This window comes from Dryobates pubescens, chromosome 27 (assembly GCF_014839835.1).
Source record: "Dryobates pubescens isolate bDryPub1 chromosome 27, bDryPub1.pri, whole genome shotgun sequence".
In the NCBI taxonomy this organism is placed as follows: domain Eukaryota; kingdom Metazoa; phylum Chordata; class Aves; order Piciformes; family Picidae; genus Dryobates; species Dryobates pubescens.
In genome coordinates, this window is record NC_071638.1 from 14,896,261 (window position 1) to 14,917,753 (window position 21,493).

A 21,493-nucleotide genomic window follows, 5' to 3' on the forward strand; every position below is an offset into this window, starting at 1 on the left:
AACAAATGTTTAAATTCAAAGCATCACCTATTCTATCTATCTGTGGCAGCAAGGAGGACAAACTGACTATCAATACAGACACATAAGCAGTAACCCAACTGTTCTCCCTGTTTATTGATAGCTCATATTTTGAGGAAGACTTAAAAGAGCATAGTTCAACCTGAGCTAATACCAAGCTTGTGCAGGGGTGGAGGAAGAAATTACTAGAGTACTCTTAACTCACAGTGTAAGACGGTGGTCTCTTTGGAAAAGAGAAACCTTTGCATTAAACCAAACTTTCCCCAAGATTTCAGATATCTCAGCCAGCACTAGAGTCCTTTAGAAAGTTCAGAAAGCTAAGTAATAGCTAACTACAGAACACACAGGTTTTTTTGCTGATGTGGCAACCAACTTTCCCCCAAAACCTCAAATGAAACACCATCAATACAGAACTTGCAAGCAAGTCAGCTCCCATCCTCCTCCCACACCCTCTACCATCTTTCTTGTAAGCTCAAAGAGGGCATTCCTGAACAGCAGCTTGTAGCACAAAGGTTCTGAAAGACCATGAAAGCAAACTCAATGGTGCAAGACCATGGGAATGAAAGAATTCCACTGACCAGTGTGAACAAACAGGTACCCCACACCTGCAGGCTTCTCATACAAGGAGTCTCTGTGAGAAGCACAGAAATAAACAGACAATGAACTGGAATTTGTGTACTGGGGGTAGGTTTAAGGTTCACACTAGTCTGGCTAACTGGCCTTGCCTGTCAATTGGCTTACAAACTGCTGTCATGATTTTAGTAAATATTTACACATGAGGTATGCAAACATACTGAACCTGAATAAGAGTCACCAAGATTTTCAAGCAGCACAAATGTATAGGCTCCCTTAATTCTGCTCTTAATATATTAAAAAAGAAAATAATTCAATTGCTCTCCCCCAAACCCTGGCCTGTACTAGTTCTCTGAAAATAGTTAATGATTAAATATCAATCTGAAGGTTCACAAGAAATGAACTACTTAATTAAATGAAACATAGCTTTAAACAAGCAATACTGAATCTATTCCTCCATTAAAGAGGACAAAAAGTCCCTGCATAGAAAAAGCAGTAAATAAATGTTAGAAGTACTATTAGTTAAGACATCAGACAAAAACAGATCAGATTCCTGACTTGCTGCTTTTGTCTTCACACAACAACTCCATTTGGATGTTTGAAATTCAGCCTGCCTCAACATAAATATTGCTTTCTGCTTGCAGTGTGGAACAATTAAAGGAAATACTTTCAATCTCAGAACGTGTAAATTAATGACATATATGGACTGTTGGTTGTCATTGGTTTGTTCCAATGACCCATGACTGCTTCAAATTAAGCAGATTTTAAGACTGTGGCAGATGCATCCAAATGCAGGGTTGTTTCAATAACTTAATAGCACTTAGTTTGCCTTGCTGAATTCTTCACTGCTGAAGAAGGATCAGAATCTTCAGTTTACAGTGAAAAACAAAACAAGGCAGTTATGAAGATCATGTAACACAGAGCTCTGAAGCCCAGAGAGGAGGTTTACTGCAGTATGGTAGTCTGCTTCTGGTCTCTTGAGCACAAGCAGCTGCTGCAGCACTTGCTCCTTCCTCTTCTGTACCTTCTTTTATCTCCTCAAAATCTTCTGCTTCTTGGAATGGATTCTCCAAGAGTTTCAGGACATTTCTTACCTAGAAAGAGAACAGCATGGTTATGAGAACTTAGAAAGTAAAGACAAAATGATGTAGAGAAGAACTTTGCACCAAGTAACGATGGAGGATACTGTATTTAATACACAAACTCCCCAGAACCCAAACATTAATAAGACGACTAACAATGTGCATACTAAATAAGATGAAAGCTGTAAACTTGTAACTAGCTGAGCTTGTATCTGTATGGCACTCAAGCAACTCAACACACAAGTATCAAATAACAATTCTTAGGTCATTTATCAAAATAATTTATTTTTCCCATACTCTGCATGTAACACACATGCTGAATAATCGATATGCTGAACTCCACAGGTGAAAGACATTACGTTTTAGAAGATGACACTCAGCACAGCAGGAGCAAGTATAAATCAATCCCCAACTGCCTCTCAAGGCAAACACTATTCTGAAGACATGGACAAGTATCTTGTCCTAGGATCGGCCTACAAAAGTTGGTGAAGTTCAGATGCGGATTTTGAATTCCTTTCTTTGTTCTGTAGTCATTGAAATTACACTCCCTCAAAAATAATACAGATCTTCTGAAAATTGAATTCCTAGTCCCCTTACCATCCAGGAGGCCAGAATGAACCTCATCTAGCACAATGGCAGTCATCAACAGCACCACTAGACGCCCATGCAAACCTAGAGACATGTTAAGTAGTAATAGCATACCTCTGAGAAATCCCCATTTTCAGCTGCTTCTATGGCATTCTGGGCAATGTAATTTCTCAAGATGTATTTTGGATTGTTTGAATTCATGACTTTCACATGATCAGTGTTCCAGGCATCAGCATCACTAACACTTTCTATTTCTTTTTGCAAACGGACTCTAAAATTAAGCAAGTGAAACCAACTGGTTTGAATCAATAATCACATGGTAAAAGCTGACACATTTCCTTGCTTTGGGATCCTTATTCTGTAGTTCTTAACAAGTATTACATAACCTACAATCCTCCCAGTTTTAAAATGCAGTAGAACAACAAAACAAGCAAACACAAAATGCCGTTTCATTTAAAAAGCAGCATTACAGACCATCAGCAGGTCCTGACAAGTAGCACACCTTGCATATTCACTGAAAAGTCAGCTTCAGACACTGGTCCACAGTCTGCTCTGCAAAAGCCATCACCTTCAGATCCTGTCTTTTAAGTACTTGTGCATTGGTTTGTTATTTAAAGCTTTTGATGTTCTGATAATAGGATGCAGTACAGCCGAGGCAGTTTGACCTACTTTTTACTAGGAATATTTGCTAGAACTCTCAGCCTCACTGGAGAACAAGATCACAGGCAGCCAGGTGGGGGCAGGAGTCCCAGCAGAAGCAACTAATGCTCTGGTAAAAGGGGTTTCTTGAAAACATCTCCAGCTAACACCTATATTTTAAAGCTTTTACGTTATGCCTATTATGATAGTCTGGACATTTTTTCCTGGCCATGTTTCCTTTTACAGTTACTCTTTGATTAAGGATACTTATAATTCACTTTCTGTGTTATGACATCCATTTTTCTTTCAGAAAATGATTTTAAAGGATGAAATGATGGGGTGCTTGGTGCCGTGGGTTAGTTGTTTGGGTGGTGTTTGATTGGTTGATGGGTTGGACGCGGTGATCTTGAAGGTCTCTTCCAACCTGGTTTATTCTATGTATTCTATTTTATGTATTCTATGTAAATGCTTAGCAGTCAGTCAGTTGTAGTTACTGGGCTCACAACCAAAGCGAGTCTCTGCTATAATGAACATCAATATTCTTGAAGCACTTTTAAGACTAGATTTGATGCTAGGTAATTTCTGTACCACCTACCCCTTCCCAAAATCTAGGAAACAAAATACAAAGATGCTCTTGAACTTTCACGGCAATACAGATACTAACCTCAAATAAAACACACTGCTATGAAGGCTGAGAAACCTTACCTGTATTTTTCCAGCCATTCTTTCCAGTGCCTTTTATTTCTGCTGAGTAAATCAGCTGCAGTTAACTGCTGCAGTTTAGAGAATTGCTCAATCCGTTCTAATTCTTTGTTTATATTGGCTTTTGTTCCAATTAATGCAAACAGCTGAGGATTAGACTGAGCCAGCATGAGCATCATTGATAGTTGCCTAGGAACAAAACACATTTGATGTTGAAGTTGAGCCGCCTGTCAAGCACCATCTTTTTGCAACTATAAAGTAGATGTGATAACATTCACAATAACCTAGGATTTCACTGGAAAGGTTAAATAGCTAGAGAGGTACTTCACAACTAGCAGAACTTTTTTTTTAAATTATAAATGATGATAATTTCCTTGTTTGATCTTTGATGTATTTAATTCACATTCCTGTGGTACATGAAGCACAGGCAATAGGTTTTCAGAATTACCAGTTGGGTTTAGATGTGTAACTCATCACAATACCCTGGGAGCTTGGAAATTAATTCAGAGTAAGGACCTAACTTAGGTATCACAATACAGAATCCATAGGTGTTTGGGGTTTTTTCCCATTTCTTTTCCCAACATTAATGCTGCATCAGCATGCAGAATAAGGATCTAACACCTAATAATTTTACCAGTACTAATAAACCCCCCTGATTACAGGGGTAAAGATACCTCATTTAGATCATATGAGACAACTGTTTAACTTTTTTTAGGTTAGCCAATCTAAATCCCAGAATGAGATCTGTGTTGTGGTAACAAATTCCTAGCAATATTCAGGCTAGTTTGCTGCAAGTTTGACTAGGATTGTATCTTTTTACATTAGGCTGTGTTAGCTGGTGCTGTACAATAGCTTCATTTTTTTTTTACTCCATGTTAGCTAACTTTTATGTTTCCATGATCAGTAGCTGCCCAACAGCATAAAGTAAAACCAAAAAACCCAGAGTGTAAGGTGCAGTATATCAAAAATCAGTACATAATTTTATTTCCTTCTGTGAATGCATTTATAAACAGAACAAACATTCATAAAAGAGAAGAGAAACATTATTCCCTGGTCTCAAAACCAACAACTATGATATCAGATTGTATTTTCCTACTTTTATTAAGCACAGATAACATAGGTGCTTTGATTTCTGACTTTTGTCCTAATCTGATTTATGTATCTGACATGCCTAGCTCCAGGATACCCAAGTGCTGCGATAAGAAGGCCAGTTTTGCACTCACTTTAACACTGTACTACTCCTCTCCAAAGCTTTATATCCCTATCATGATGATTTAGGCGTACTTTTCACATTTTTCTAAGCCTGAATGCAGTGTTTAAAAAAATGCTGTCTCATGTCTATCATACGAGCTACCTTCCTATCGCGTATCTGCTTACAACATTAAAGTATACCTGAAACATAATTAACACAGCAGTACCCACCAACTTAATTTATTCACCTTTCATTTTAGTGTTATCACCACAAAAACTTAAATAACCAGTAATGACTCTGTAATGATAAATGGCTATAGCAAACTATCTTGGTTTAACATTGAACTTGAACGAACAAGTTTCACACCAGTCCATTTTCTCAACATCCTGCTTTCACAACTTAACTGTGATAGTCACTTGCAGAAAAAGCTAAAGATTTGGTAAGTTGGTTACCTTCATGGAACACATTGACAGAGAGTTAAAACCACACCCAGAATAGCCCACTGGGAAAACAAACAAAAAACCCCAACAACAACAACAAAAATACCCAACAAAAAAAACAGGTCACACTCATTCCCTGCCTTCCACTGCTCCAAAAACTGAAAAACTGCTGCAGTCACTCTTACAAGCAGCAGTTGAACAAAACTCACTACTTTTTCATGCTAAGAGTAGCTGGAACTGTAGAATATGGCCCATCAAATGGGACATTGACAGCACCACAGAGTTTTCAGAGCCTGAAGTGTGCATGTAGGTTATACTTAGCCCATAATGTTGGTCGCTGAAAGTGACTGTTTGCTAACAGTATACTGACAGAACACAGTAGCACTACTGTTCAAATTCATTTCTTCTATAACATTTTTCTGTATCACATTATCTGGCACATGTTGCCTTAGTCTGCACAGACAGTGGGGAGAGAAAAAAAATAAAAGACCAAACAAAAACTCAGACTTTGTCCCAAGAGCCAACTGCTGCAAGTCACTGCTGCACGTTCATATAGCTCAAGATTTTGCACTGCTGTAGACAGTGACACATCTACTTAGCAATGACATTTCCAAATTAACATTAATCAAATACTACACAGCATACAGAGTTGGTTATAATGAAACTAAAAGTACAACCCAAAAACATTTAGATAAAAGACAGTATTACCTTGGATCCATCTGTGGCTTGAAAGCAACTTTTAGTTCTTCCACAGAAGCACATTGATTTGTAAGCTTTTCTAAGAAATCTTCCACGTTTGAAGGATCAGGGTCTACTGAGAATGAACTCAGCAAGCAGAAAATATTTGTGAAATCTCCACCTGGAAAAGTGAATTATATGAGTAATGCAACTAATAAATCAGCAGAAAAACAACTCCCACACCTTTCTCCTAAGTCCCCTCACAGCAGTACAGGTCACCACTCTGAAGAGGCACATAAACTGCACCCTCGGTGTGAGACTGAAGAAGTCCTGTTAAAAAAACCCACAACTGTCCCACAGTTCACAAGCAAGTAATTTTTTTCTGTCTTTTGTTCCTCTCTCAGATGACAATGTAGTTGCACAAGGCAGCTTGTAAGGTCAAGGTATAAACTAAATTTTGGATTGATTATAGATACTGATGGGCTATGAAATAATAACCTTCTGTGCTCTTCACCAACCTGTGCGATGCATGGTTTCGAGGAGTTCAGACACCAGCTTACTATCTTCTTCTAATTCCAGCTGGATTAGGCCTAGCTTTTTCCTCATCTTCTGCAAATAATGTTTCTCAAATTCGGCATCATACTTCTCTTCCAGAATGAGTTCACTTATTTCCAAGGGCAGCTCTGGAACTAGAGCTTCAGCAAGCTTCCCCAGGTTCCACTTGCAAATCTCTGGCTGCTTGTTGTAAGCATAGCGTCCTGTGTTATCAGACCCATTGCAGATGTGCTCAGGGTCATATCTACAAAGGAAGAAACATCATTCTTCTAGTTATCTAGACACCAATAGTGTGAGAATTATTATTTTTATTATCTTAGTCTCCTCTAAGAAACCAAACCCAAGCAGACTAAAATATCAAAAGAACACTCCTTCTTGATGTCCTTCCAAAAGTTATCTCATTAGATATTTTCCTGCCCCCTCCAACACTGAGAAACTCCACAGGCTACAAGAAGAGTGTAACAGTTAGGTGTGTTGTGGTGAATAGTTATATAGAGAAGTTGGAAAGAAGAATTACAGGACAACCAGAACTGAATCTACTTTGCCAGAAAGAAGATTCATAAATGTACTTTAGAGTTAAAATATTAAAGCAACTACAAACATCTGGACTGCCCTGCAAAGCAAACACACATGCGCATTTCAAATCTACGCCACACTGACCTGTCCATAAACCCAAAAGGGCCATAGTCGATGGTCAGCCCAACTATGCTCATGTTATCTGTATTCAGCACGCCATGGCAAAACCCAACACACTGCCACTCAGCAACCAACCTCGCTGTCCGTTTTGTTATCTGAAAGAGAAGGTTTTTTCCATTTTTCAAGACAATGCATTGACAATACACAAACGTGCTCACAAACATTTCCCAGTCTGAACTGCTACTTCTGCAGCTCAGGCAGAAGCAGATTCTGGCAGTATGCCATACCCACAGATCTTATGAATCTTAAGGACAACTTCCTCCTCTTTTCCTAACGGCCCTGTTTCTCAGTCTCCCATTTCTGTTTGCCTCTCCTTTCCTTCCATACTCGACTGCAAGTCAACTGGACAGCTTTGAAACATCCTGGAGACAAAATGCTGAAATAGGGTAAACGGTTTGACACTAGACTTGCATACTGTTCTACATCATACAAATATACTCTTTGACTTGCTACTAAGATTTTATAGACTCTTTAACTACAGGCAGAAGAAAATATACACAAAGGCTAAGAAATAAAATTAACCATATGCAACAAATCTCAATGCAAAGTCCGTCTCTTACAGTGATTTACAGGAAGGTTAGGTTTCCTTACTGACAAGTTGCAGCACTGATAAGTTTCCCTCAATTTCTGGAGAACAGGAAAAAGCTGTGAGGTTAAGCAAAAATAATTTCATTTAAATGCAGTTCTTCACTGAATGGTGAAGCTTCCAGTTTTTCTGTTGCTTAACTGAAAGTTATTGTTATGCAACTCTTGACTGCAATCACTGAACGTGACTCACTGTTGAAATGAGTAATATTTTTTAATAGTTTTAGGTACTTAAAGTAGACTATCTGTCAACTACAACTAGATATGACCTATGAAACCTGAAATTCAGGAAGCTGACTTGGCTTTTTTAAAAAAAACCCTGCTATTTCCAAGTACTTTACTGAATTGCTGTTAAAAAAAAAAAAGAATTAAAAACCCAAACATCAGTAGCCATTACCTGAAACTTTTAAATCTCAACTATTTTCATAGTCAAAATCACTCACCTTCCCAAACTGCTATCAAAGCACAGGAATTTAAAGCAATTAAATCAATGCTTTAAGTTAAAAATCTCCAGCCTGTAGTGTAAGCATGTTTTATTAAGGTTTAATAAATTATCTAGTTAACAGAGGAAACATTCGTTTTATGCCTCTGTCTTCAAACCCAGAATGTTTCCACTTTCCTTTTCTTAAAAATGTGCAGTCAGGTTAAGATGAAAAAATCTTGTCCTGGGATAGTGTGACACACAGTAAAAACCACAAATGATGCTCAGAACAGGAGCTTTTACTTCACTTTGAGACCCCATGCTTCTAACATTTTACAACATTCTTGTGTTAGGTACTTCATGCATTTTTGCTGCTTCATGGGCCAGTCGGCAAACAGCTCCATATGTCCAAACCTGATTACTGGCACATGGTAAACCAGTAAGGGAGGCACACCCTGGCACACAATGGCTTTGTGCCAGGAAGACAGTAAAACTTAAAAATAACTTTAAAAATCCTGTGTGCCAGGTTGGGATGAAAGCATCCCCGGGGTAAGGCAGCTCATGACTGCTGTATGTCTCTGTGTGGATACACTGGCAATGTGCTGGTAAAGAAGAAATTCCAGTGATGGGAGCATCTGAAAGCAGATAAAGCTTGGGAATCACGTGAAGATGGGTATATGGATTAGAAAGAGATGGCTTTGATCAAAAATAATAAAGGTCAAAATGAATGCACATTTTTCTACTGCTAAGTCATACTAGAAAACAAGTCTGGCATATATATATATATATAAGCACTATCTCAAGGACATGCCCATTTAAATTTAAACACCACCTACACATTATATGAATAGTGAAGATAATGGTTCTTGCTTTCCAGACAGTGCTGCCAAAGGCAATCACTTGAATTTTTCCTTCAGTGCAAAACAAAAGATGAAACATTTGAGTTGAGCTGACATTGAACCACACAGATGTGTTTGTCTAAGTAAGGGACCAGAGTGCTTTTCAGGTGGAGAAATGAACCATGGTCTCCACTGAGAAGAAGAGAAAACATGGAAAATTAATGCTAGGACAGACAGCCACAGGCAGGAGAAGCACAACGAAAAAATAAAAACCAAATAGAGCAAGGAGCAAGAAAGAAAGGATACCAGGATGGGAGTGAGGAAACCAGTAGTAAGTTATTCAGGGAAAGCAGCCAAAACCAGAAAGAGACAGGACTGGGTGCACACTCATCCACAAAGATCCCCAAGTCCCATATCTTTTCTCCCATCAGAAAGTATTCCAAGTCCCATATCTTTTCTCCCATCAGAAAGTATTCCATCAGCTACAGAGCTAGACATGCACAGTGACAAGCATAGTTCTCCTCACAGACTCCAGACTTTTAAATACAAAAGGCCTGTCCACTGATGATAAACTCTTCGGCATCCAGTGGTGGACCAAGCCAAAGCTTGCTTTTGAAGAACCAATGCAAGTTAGCACAGGTTGTGTTAGAGCAAAAATCCCAAACCACCACCAAAAAACTACAGAAATCCAACCTCAAACCCCTCCAACGAAACAAACCCAAAAAACCCAAACCAAAACAAACGCCACAAAATTAAGAGAATGTCACATTTCAGTCAAGCCTGCATTCTGACTTCTTAATGGTCTATTGTTAACATGCATCATGCTGCAGTCAGTTCCTACCAGGTCACTTCAGATTTCAAAACACCATGACTTCTTTTACACAGGCTAGTCAAATGTATTAAACTGTGGTGTTTTTTAATTATTCTTTTAACAGGGTAGTTGTCACATTCTTATTAAAACTGTAACATTAATTGAACTTAAATACTCTGAATTGGAGCCTTTATTACAGTTCTCCATTAATTTCAAACTGCATCCCTTCTGCAAGGGTAGCATTACTATATACTGAGCACTAAAACATGAACAGAAGCACCTTATCCCCCAAATTCTTTCTTTGCTCACCAAAACAAATGCATACAGTAATAGAAATTCAGTTAAGAACAGTGATACAGTATCAACAAGGAGGCAAAAGGTATATTCAGCAGATAAAGTGCAGATACAAATTAATTCAGAGAGAAATACAGCAATTCTACTTTTACTAATGTTAGAGCTCCAATTTTTATTATGCATCTCCAGTATTTTTTAAATTTATACAGTAACTGAAGACAGGTTCAAAAATCAGTCTCTGAGAAGACATACAGCCTCTCCTCCACACCACTGCAGAATGACCTAACACTACACCACATCTAAAGCATGTTTATCTCACCTTATCTTACCACTTCCAAGCTGGAGGGTTTGCAGCTTCTTCTGGCAAGCCCTTGCAGTGCTTGACTGCTGTTAAACATTTCAATTCTACAGCCTAAAGTTAAAGTGATTTGCAGTCAACATTCCTGTTTTTAATATGCAAAATTAGGGACAGGGAGCAACTCAACATTCTCAGTATTTTGCAAGATGATGTCTTGCAAATGATGTCTCCGCACTGTCAACTCACCATCTCACACTCATGACCAGAATTCATCCTTGCAGTCTAAGCAAAGAGAGACAAGCCTTGGGAAGCTTTCCGAGAGCAGAGAACTCACAATTAACTATTAAAAAGGTTAAATCACCTGTATTGGTTTGATCAATATCAACTCTGCTTTCATCAATAAGCAGTTCCATTAAGAGTGTTTTCTTCAAAGAAAATAATAGTTGAGGCAGGCAGACGGTAAAAGGCATTAACTGACTTCAGTCATCTGTGCATGTATATGAAGTTTCTAAAGATGACAGCTATGGATTTATGAAGAGAATGTGATCTTTCTTACCTCTCTAAAGAAAGCAGCATTCCTCTGAATATTGTTATCTGAATGAGCCTCCTGGATTTCTGGATAGAAAGTGCTAATCACATAGTCAAGCATCTGGATTCGAATATCATTTCGGTTAACACTGGGGCCCTTGCGTCCTGTGTATTCATCAGGAGGTTTAAAAATTTCAAAGGAGCCAAATCTGGTTTAAAATAATAAAAACATGATTTAGTATTATCTGGTACCATTCACTTGAAATTACATGTAGTCAAACACATTTACTTTTGTTGCAGCAACACATCAGCTTGAGTCTAACACCAGTTCTTCAAGTGACTGACAGAAAAGATCCACAAAGATCCCTACATAGAACCTAGCAAGGCTCAGTGACTCAACTCAAGAACTCTGTAACTAAACTGACAGATCAAGACCTTATCCAGTACTGAAGATCAGCTTGTTAAAATTTCTTACAACCACATCTACAGAATAACTGTTATCCTGACCAAATATACAGGAATAGGACTTATGTAAAATACTAGATTGTACACTAAGGGTTTTTACACACACACATATATATGTACATGTGTAAATGCAAACACACCTTATGCCTCACCTTCCTCTATTATTCTGTTACCTTACAAGAAACAATGCAACTTCCTGAAACCCTTATTGAGTTGGAGCAGGAATCTCATACATTTCCCACCTGGCAGGGAAAGTACACCCCATGTACTACACTAGAATAGCTTTGGAATAAGGGGAGAGCTCTAATTCACCACTAATACCAATGCAAAAAAACCCCACATGTTCTGTGCAGGTATAAACATGATAAATCTCTTATGCAGAGCTTAGATCTTTTTTCTACCAGGCTAGCATGTTCAGTGTTAATCTGTGGATAAAGGCGATGGCTCATGCCATCTCCTAGACAAGAACAGCAGCTTCCTACAGGCCAGCAAAAGAGCTCCAAGCCTCCAGACCAAGAAACACACAAATGGCACTCTTATAGAAATACACTTAAAATGGTATTTTAAATGACTGCTGTGCTTGGTTTAAAAAAAATACAACAAATGCCACCTCCACTAAAGTAGGCTTTTACCTTATGAACGTAGATGCTATTCTCAGAACAACTGTACACCTTTCATTTTTTGGATTCCCATCATAAAATATGTCACGGACAACTTTGGAGTCAGATGTGACACAGGTTCCAGCCCTCGTTGTCGGTATTCCTAGGTGAAACATAGCCTCACTGCACAGGAACTCCCGTATGCTCGAGCGCAGGACCTTCCGACCATCAGCTTGTCTGTAACAAGAAGACACAGACAGTTTTCAGGCTATAAAGGCAGGAACTCTCCTGCAGTGGAGGGAAAAAAAAAAAAAAGCCTAGAAGTGACATGCTCTGTCCACAGTCACAAAACAAAGTAGTGGCAGATCTGAGAAAAAAGATGGACCTTCAAACTTCTGTTAAAGCTTGATTAATTAGGTGGACAAAACACACTTTCAATGACCATACAATGGAAGAAAACAAACCTCCTAGCTCCACATACCCCTTCTAATCATTAACTCTGCTGTTACTATCGACGCAAGAGTCTCTTTCAAAAAGCTGCAAATGTTTTTATAACAGATATGTCTATTTTTTTGACAGATCTATCTATTTTATAGTAAGTCACTCATTTCCTCTTAATAAAATGGCTAGTGTTATACTTCTGGAAAGAATAATGTTGCTTTGGATCGTTCTGAATAAGCAATCTAGAAATAAGGTGTTAAATACAGTCATGCATGGCAGAGCTCTTAAAAAACAATAAACACAAACAAAAAAACCCACCCAAAACGACCAGCAAATTGCAAAGTAGCTTATTTAATAGATATTGAGTAAAAGGAGCAGGCAGTCCTTAGCCCACACTCCCAATACTTCAGAAGCCACTGGCAAGCAGGACAGCTGTGCAGGCCTGGCCTATAATGCTACACTGTATCTAGAATTTCCCTATTTTTTCCTTAACCTTCAAAGACCTGAAGAAGGCCTTCATTGCACCACATGCATGAAAATAAGGTGCTACTGAGCTTGTGCACAGCTGGAACAGAAAACAGACCAAATATGTAAGCAAAATGGGGCCTGAAAGATTTAAAGCATCGCAGGCTAAACTGAACAACAATTACATTCGTCCCTTGCAGGGATTGGTATGCCGTTCTTGTGGCTTTTCCACCATCCCCTCCTACAGTCGGGAAGGACCTGGCAGCAGGTAGAAGGACCAGCAATACAAACAAGTCCACTGGCTACTACACACTGCAGTCTCGACTTTCATCACAGTTTGCATCCTCCTAACGGGGAGAAAAAACCTCAGAGGAGCATAACCAGGGACTGAAGTAATGCCCCACTTGAAGGAGACGCAATCGTAGTCTTCCAGAGAAAAACGTTGCCACTTTCTCATTTGGCATTTAAGCACTACATTTGCAGCAGCGAAGGTAAAAAAAAGGAAATTTCAAACCCGCAAGTGTTTAAGTGATGAGGTCTGCCTCAGGGAAAAACCCACTGCACAGGATCAGCTGGGGAAGCACCTTGCTATTGCAATTAGCGGGCAGAGAAGCCCGGCCCCGTTCCCGCTCTCCTCTATACGGTGAGCTCGCCGCGCAGGGGGCTTCGTGCTAGCTTCACCGGGCTATTCCGCCAACCCACTGCCCCGTCCTCCTGCCCCGAGCTGGGCCGGGCCAGGCCGTCCCGCAGGGCCTTACCGGGAGAAGGGAGTGAGGCCGGCGCCCTTCAGCTGGATCTCCCAGCGCTCGCCCTGAGGGCTCAGCACCTCGCCCAGGTACATGGCAGCGCCGTCGCCCAGCTGCCCCGCGAAGCTGCCGAATTGGTGGCCGCAGTAGCAGTGAGCTGCCGGCTCCGAGCCCGCCAGCAATCGGTTCCCGCTGAAGTACAGCGCCGCTTCGGCCTCCGCCGACTCCTGATCGTCCGCCGGTGCCTTCAGCCCCAGCAGCGCCAGCGCCGGCAACGACATGGCCACCAGCCGAGGGTTCTGCAGAGGACTAGGCTGCACCCGGGAGAAGCAGGCACCGGGTACGGCCCGCGGCCCACTGTCCTCTGAGGTGTCCACTGGCAGCGAGCGCAGCGCCAGGTTGTCGAAGCGCAGCGAGTCCAGCCAGCCCCCGCCGCCCGCCTGCGCGCCGCCCTCGGCACCGTCTGGCCGCGCCGGGAGAGCGGCGGGCTGCCGCATGGCCGCACCCAGAGCCTCGAGACAACCCGGGCCCGCCACCGTCGCCGCCGGCAGCAACAGGGAACGGAACCTGCACCTACTACGCAGGGCCGCGGCCATCCGCCGGCCTGAGGGGCGGGGCAGCAGCCGCCTAGCACCGCCCCTGGGCTCCCGGCCCGCCGCTCGTTGAGGGGCGGGGCGGCAGCTGACCTGGCTCCTAGGGGGCTTTGGCTCGGCCCGTCCTGGAGTGGCACAAGCCGAGGGCCCGACACTGGGAGTACGGGGAGGAGTAGACAGCATTGATGCAAAAACTGGCCCCGGCCGGGGGTTGCCCTCAGCCTTCCCGGAGGTGTCGAGGCGGGTAGCCGGCTGGAGCTGCCATCCGGTCGCGGGGCAACGCGGGAAGGGGCACGACGTCTGCGGTGCTGCTTTGCCGGTTTTCCGGAGTCGCGACCACTGTCCGGGAGAAGGTCCGGTTGCCTCAGCTGCTTCTCGGGCATCGGGGCTGAAGAGGGAGACCCTCGGAGGGTCGGGACGTGTGGGATTGGCCGAGGTTTTCCTGAGCCGGTGTTCGCCGCAGGCTAGCTGGCCTGAAGATGTCCTGGCTAACGAGGGGCGGGAAATCAAAGGAGAAAGAGCTGGAAAGCTCCTCGAGCCCGGAGGAGAGGGGTCTGCTTATGCAGGCCATGCTAGAGCACGGTGGGGACCCGTGGGACTTTAAAGTGGTTGAACAGGACCCCACGCTGAAAGCTGCGGAAAGGCACTGGCTGAATTACGTGTCCAGCTACCATCCCAAGGGAGAGAAGAAGTGCTCGGCCCTGCAGTGGCTGCTGTTCGATCTGGCCCGGGTCTTGCAGGCGGCGGTGGAGGAGAAGGATCAGTGTATCCAGAGCCTGCAAAGCAATCTGCAGGTGGCTCGCAATGAAGTCCTGGCGCTGCGGTGCGACGGTTCGCTGCTGAACGAGCAGGCCGAGCAGCTGCGCAAGCTGAGAGAAGAGCTGAAGGCTGAGGCAGCCGAGAACGCCCGGCTGAGGACGAAGGTGCAGTGCTTGGGCACCCTGCTGTCCCTGGGGAAGGGTCTGGATCAGAGGAAGGTGGCGGCGCTCAGTAAGGCAGACTGGGACCCGGAGGTGTGGGACAGGGACTGCTGGAGTTTAGAGGCACAGGAAGAGTTGTTGCCGGGGGCGGGTGTCGCGGCTGCTAGGAAGGTAAGGCCAGCGGAGGCAGACAGAGGCCGGGGAGTCGGGGATACGTCCAGCAAAGAGAATGTTTGGAAGAAGCAGGAGGAGGGATGGCCCATGTGGGTAAACCGAATATGGACCTTGGAACAGTGCACTTCTTTCACGCATGAGGCGGCAAAGCAGGTAGTGACCACCATCGGGCTGCCCTGGCCCAAGGTAGGGGCGATTATCAGAGCCCTGCCTGCCGAGGAGATGTTGGGGGGTGAGATCTTGAGGCTGGTGATCAAAAATTTGGGAGAGTATGAGCCTCTCAAAGATAACACAGAGGGAGCACCCTGGAGAGATGTCCAAGAGGCATCAGCCTGCGTGTGTGGGAATGTCTTATTCCGGGTGTTAAAGCAGAGAGAGAAACCGGTGACACCTGACTTTGACATCTTTGCGGTGAATGTGGAGCAGGGGGACGTGGGGGTCCTGGCCTGCCGTGCTTCTGAGATGCACAAGGAGTTTTTCATCAGCCTGGGATCTACTTTAATTGGCCGCCCTCTCGGTGAATGCATGGCTACTTTGGAGAACATAGGAGCCCCGATGGGACCCGAGGGGAAGGGGATGGTGAAGGAGCATGAGACAGGGGCAAAGCGGAGGAAATACATTCCTAGAGGGACAATTTGGAGATATTTAATCAGCCAAGGAGTGAGTGAAGGAGAGCTAGATAGTCAGCCCACCAGAGTTTTACTTGCCAAAATGAAGAAAATTCTTCAGGAAAAAGGGGTGAAGCAAGAGGAGATTTGGGAAAAAATGAAGCAGATGAGTTTATCAGCTCCCCCGCCTTTCTCAAAGAGAAAGCTATATGCACCCTTAGGGGACATTAAAGATTAGGAACCCCAACCTCTGGTCAGTGGGATTAATTTCTACCACACCTGGTATGCAGGGGGAAGGGGTCTGTATGTCAGTTGAAGGGGGAGTGAGAAGTTAATTGCTATGGAATCAGGGACGATGTAGTTAGATTATCAGGGCCCTTCATTTCTGGCTACATCTGTCTGGATATTTGGAGTGGGAAGGGGTAAAAAAGGGAAAGCAGAAGCTCAGTTGTCAGTAGGGGAGGATAAACTGGATGGGTTGATAATACTGGTAAAGGGAGGAGGTGAAGGGGAAGGAGGGAAGTAGGCAAATATTTCCTGTCTCAATTTGAGGCAGATCTGTCAAAGGGGAAAATTGTGTTGTGCTACTGCCTCAAAAGGTGAAGCATTTGCAGCAGTCTCCAAGTCAGCGAAGTGTCAGTATAAAACAGAAACAGGAGTATGAGGTCATTCCAACCGGAGACCACCTCTTCCTGTCCCAGTACTGATACGGTGCTGAAGCACAGAAGGGTCATAAGCAGTCACAGACTCATTAAGGTTGGAAAAGACCTCCAAGATCATTGAGTACAACTGTTTACCTGATACTGTCAAGTCTACCACTAAACCATGTTCCTAAGCACCATGTCTACATGTTTTGTGAACACTTCCAGGAACAGTGATTCCATCACTTCCCCAGGCAGCCTGTTTCAGTGCTTAACCATGCTTTCAGTTAAAAAAATTTTCCTAATGTCCAATCTAAATCTCCTCTGATGCAACTTGAGGCTGTTTCCTGTCACTTGTTACCTGGGAGAAGAGACTGGCCCCCACAAAGAAGGCTAATAAACGGGGATTAAAATTTGTGTTCACAATTTCTGTGGATGTGAAGTATGTGGATGGTGGAAGTCCCTTGCAAGGATGGGGATTGGACTAGACAGTCTTTAAAGGTCCCCTCCAACCCATACAGTTCTGTGATTGTAAATCCACAACAGGGTTATGCCTTTGACCACTGAAAATGGATGCCACTTTACAGTGGCAAATTGATTATGTGGGCCCCTTCAAAAGGCTGAAGGAGGATCTGTATCAATTTATGTTTGTTGCCATTGACAGAACAGCAAGATGGACAGAAACATTGGCAGCATGTGAGGCTACTGCTCACACCACAATTTGTTGTTTATGTGAAGTATTGAATGGATGTGATCCTCCAATCATACTGATTCAGATAAAGGAAACCACTTGATAGATACACCAATCCACAAGTTCCTTGCAAGGAAGTTAACTTAATTCCTACCATCAGTTAACTCTCATTTCCTACCACCCACAGTTCCTCCAGGGTGATGGAGAGAACTGATAGGTCCCATCAAAGTGAGATGGGAGTTAACTGCCACAGAAAGAGAGTAATCTGGAGCACTGCTGTTTGTGTGCTGGGCCATGGGAACAGAAAGCTTGCCAGGTACTGCCACAGCTTTCATGAGCTGGTCTGTGACCCCACCCTACAGACATCTTCTAAGACAATGTCAGTAAATGTCATGTGCCTCTGATACTGATGTGAGCAGAGTTCAGACAGCAGGGAGCATGGGTTTCTGGTTCTCTCCATCTTCACACCACTGAGGAGCGGCATGCCAGTAAAAGACAACTGGAAAATCAACTCCCACTGGGAAATGTGGTCCTATCTGCACCCCAGGGATGAAGGGCAAGGCCCAGAGGTAATTTGGGGTGATTGTAGCTTGTGAGTTGGGAAACACAGAACCAACTGGGAGCAAAGAAAGAGGAGTTCAATGGGTGAATGGGGCCCACTGCCAGGAAATCGAAGAGAATGTTTGTAACTAATGTGTAAGACTGGTGTTCAGGGCCAGACGTGGCTATGGGATTGATCACATGTGGACCACGGAGAGCCTCACAGAGACCCATACCTTTTGAAGTATTCATCATTGTGTTAAGACAACATCAGGAATATTGTTAAAGCATTACAAGCCCTGTTCAGTTCTAGTTGTAAGAGCAATAGTTTGGATATGGAATACCACCACTACTGTTAAACAATTTTATTTCCTTCAGGAAGGATGTCAAAGAATTATAATGAGACCTGGAGATGGTAGGAATGATCTTAGATGTTTGGTTTTCCAGTAAGACATATTTGTTAGTAGTCCTTTCAGAATTATTGAACTTCACCTCTAAGAGGATGGAGTGGACAAAAAAGATGGAACTAATAAATTAGATGTCCAGCTTACACCCCAGTATGGGTCAGCCACAGAAATTGCACGGGATACAAATGATACCTTTGCAACCAATGTAATAATAGGGGGATGTATTTGTATCACCTGATGGTCTTAATTCAGACAGTGCGGATTTAGTTTTGACCACTGAGCATATGCAAAACTAAAATCACACTGTCCACAAGGATCCACAAACCCTGTAGAACAGTATCCATATCAATCCTGTAAAATGGTGAAAAAGATGGGGAATTTATGTGTGAGGCATGAACTATTGTAAAATGCATCTAGAGTGGGACCTGTCTGTACATGGGTCGTGCATCTCTTAGCAATGTAAAGTCTCCATCCTTGGAGATACTCAAAACTATCTGGAGACAGCCTTGGGCAGCTGGCTCTAGGTGCCTCTACTTGAGCCAGAGGTTGCACCAGACAGCCTCAAGAGGTCACTTATAATCTGTTCTGTGATTAATTCTATGAAAATTACTTCAGCTTGTTGTTTGATGCAACAGCAATGAGAGCTGCCTGGGGTAACCAAACCTGGCAGTTGCTTTCACCCCATGCTAAGTTGAAAAAACAGACTGAAGAAAACTATGAGGTGAAATGCAGTAAGATCTCTAGCTGTTGTACACAGGCTCAACTGTTAACTACTAACAGCTTTTTTCAGATGGATTAGCTCTGCTCTTACAAAGGCAGCCTGTACTACAAAGGATCTTTCACCAACTGCTGTTGCAAATGGAGAACTAAATGAAGTACATGGACTAATTCTGTACAGTCAGCTGTGGACCACAGGATATTGTCACGAGTGGAGCAAGTCAGCATGGGAACACTGGTGCTGTTTGGTAACAACACAGCCTGTGTATGTATCATCTCTCGTCTAATGGGAGAGTGGGAGGACAACATGACCACTGTGCCTCCAAGAGAAGACCAAAGATGCAGCATTATACCTGTTCGTGGTTTACATCCATTTGTCTGTTCTCAAAAGCAGAGCTCTCTTCCAGACTAAGGGACTCATGATGTGTGGAAGCTGAGAGGTCTTGCTGGGATGAGGTGTTCAGACAACACAAGGGAGCTGAGAAAACAGTGAGCAGACAAGTTGCAATCCTGAGGTCCACTTTGGTGAATTAAGGAACTTAACCAGAGACTGAAACTGTGAACTGTACAGCAATGTTGTGACATATCCATGTGTTGGTTTCCAAAAGCTACTACTACGCAGCACTTAATACACCTAATGCTGTACTTACAGTGGAAGTCATGTTCTTTTTCTGTGCATGCTTTGCTTGGTTCAGAAGGAATGTGCTCATGTGCCTGGTTGAACATCTTATGTCCATTGCTGGTCTAACAGTTTTGGTGGCTTCCAGCTGGAAGGGACTGTGCTTACAAGCACTCGAGAATGGTTTGAATGTCCTTTGAGGGGATCAGGGGGTGGCTTGTGAGCAAGAGGTCCTGCTGGAGCACACAGCAGTGGTAGCAGAAGGGTGACAAGCAAGTGCCTCTGCTGCTACTGTCTGGTATGTAAACTGCCAGATAAGGTCCTGCTAGTGCTTGGCCATCTTGCACAGGGATCAAAGCTAACAAGGAAGAGTTGCAGCAATAATCACAGGAGGTAATTCCGATTCTCTGTAACTTAAACCCAACAGGACAGCCATGGGGAATTTGTGTTGAGCCAGGCTGCCCACAGTGGGTAGCCCTAGCAGTAACATCATGTAAAACTCTGACTGCCTGGGTAACTGGCATCAGAAATACCACAGTTAAGTAGAGCTATAGCAAAACCATGACCAATGGGGAGGACGTAATCAGCAGCAGGTTGCTTATATGGATGGAAGAGAGGAGGTGGTAAAAAGGTGGGCCTGATGCTGAAGAAGGAAGTCCACTGAAGATGACCACAGCCATTCTGCTGCTGGTGTTGTGGATGCTGAGGGCCAGTAGCAACACCAACATGCAGACTGAAGCCCTGGGAGACTGGAAGGCAAGGCCAGGGATAATCCACTGGGGTCACTCTGTTACATCTCTGGCTGTATATCAAAGTGTTGGGGATGAACCTGCACCTAGGGACTTACAAAACAGTCACCGAGTATTGGCTATGCATGAGACTCACTAGATCTGAGATCGAGAGCTCATAACATCATAGCTGTGCTTTACAATGTGCCTTACTTATGTCTTAGGTTACTGGTCCTAGGAGGGGAGGCACACCTCAGCACAGGCACAGAGCTGTGGTTCACACCATGGGAATTCTGAAGAATTGCCTCAGGGTCTGGTAGACACCTCCACTTAAAACCAGACATACCAGGTAAACCATCTGCAGTCAGTAGATGGCACTAAATTATTACTATTATATTTTCTAGCTAAATCAACTTGGTGCCAGGGCTTGGCTCCAAAGAACTTCAGCTGTAATCATGAAGTGAGAAACAACATGGGGATGGAAGCAGGGATGGAGATGCAGGGAGGTGAAGGTGCTCACTGGCAGGTGGTCACACATGGAAACCTGCTGCACAAACTGCAAGATAAAGTACTGAGTGGTCCTGCCAGCCTTGGCAACAGACAGGTCCAGGAACTGGACAAATTCTCCTGCTGGCCCTGATGATGGCAGGTGCGTAGCTCAGTCACTGCAGACACGTGATGTGCTAATAACTACCATGCTCATACCAGAAAGTCACTCCCACAAACTGGGCAAAATAATTAAATCATCTCTGTAGCCAAAAGCAGGGATATTCTACACTGAAAGTATGTCACTTAGCTGGGAGGAAACAACTGAAAAAAGTATAACAGAGTTGGGTCATCTTTTTTTAAGTCAGACAACACAGCAGCAGCAACTGGCTTGTATGAAGCAAGTGTGAAAGTGGCAGCATACATCTTTTCCCTGCTCAAATGAACACCACTAGAGCTTTCCTGTACAGTACTAAATGAACTGATATGAAAAGACCAAACAAACAAAAGGGAGTGTTTCCTCATGTTGCACCATGGCCACCCCCAGCAGAGCTACCCAACAGGGAACCAGAGGTACCTGAGAGGGAGCCAGAGTCAGGTGGCAGAATCCAAGAGCAAGATCTTGCTATAGAAGAAGAGCACACATGACGCTGTTTCCACCCTTTTCACTACAGGGAGTGAGGGTAAGGCTATCCCTATCTTTCCTGCTGCCAC

At 43.4% G+C, this 21,493-nt stretch overlaps 1 protein-coding gene across 1 annotated transcript; it reads right to left on the minus strand.

The window, feature by feature from the left end:
* Positions 1-872: 872 nt before the first annotated feature.
* On the minus strand, positions 873-14,206 carry SELENOO (selenoprotein O). The gene is made up of 9 exons (XM_009897344.2): positions 13,668-14,206; positions 12,037-12,240; positions 10,968-11,148; positions 7,128-7,258; positions 6,431-6,711; positions 5,943-6,093; positions 3,606-3,791; positions 2,376-2,532; positions 873-1,685 (listed from the first exon to the last, which is right to left on the minus strand). Exons 1-9 carry the CDS (start codon positions 14,150-14,152, stop codon positions 1,491-1,493), a joined length of 1,971 nt encoding a protein of 656 aa, XP_009895646.2. The 5' UTR covers positions 14,153-14,206; the 3' UTR covers positions 873-1,490.
* Positions 14,207-21,493: the final 7,287 nt, after the last annotated feature.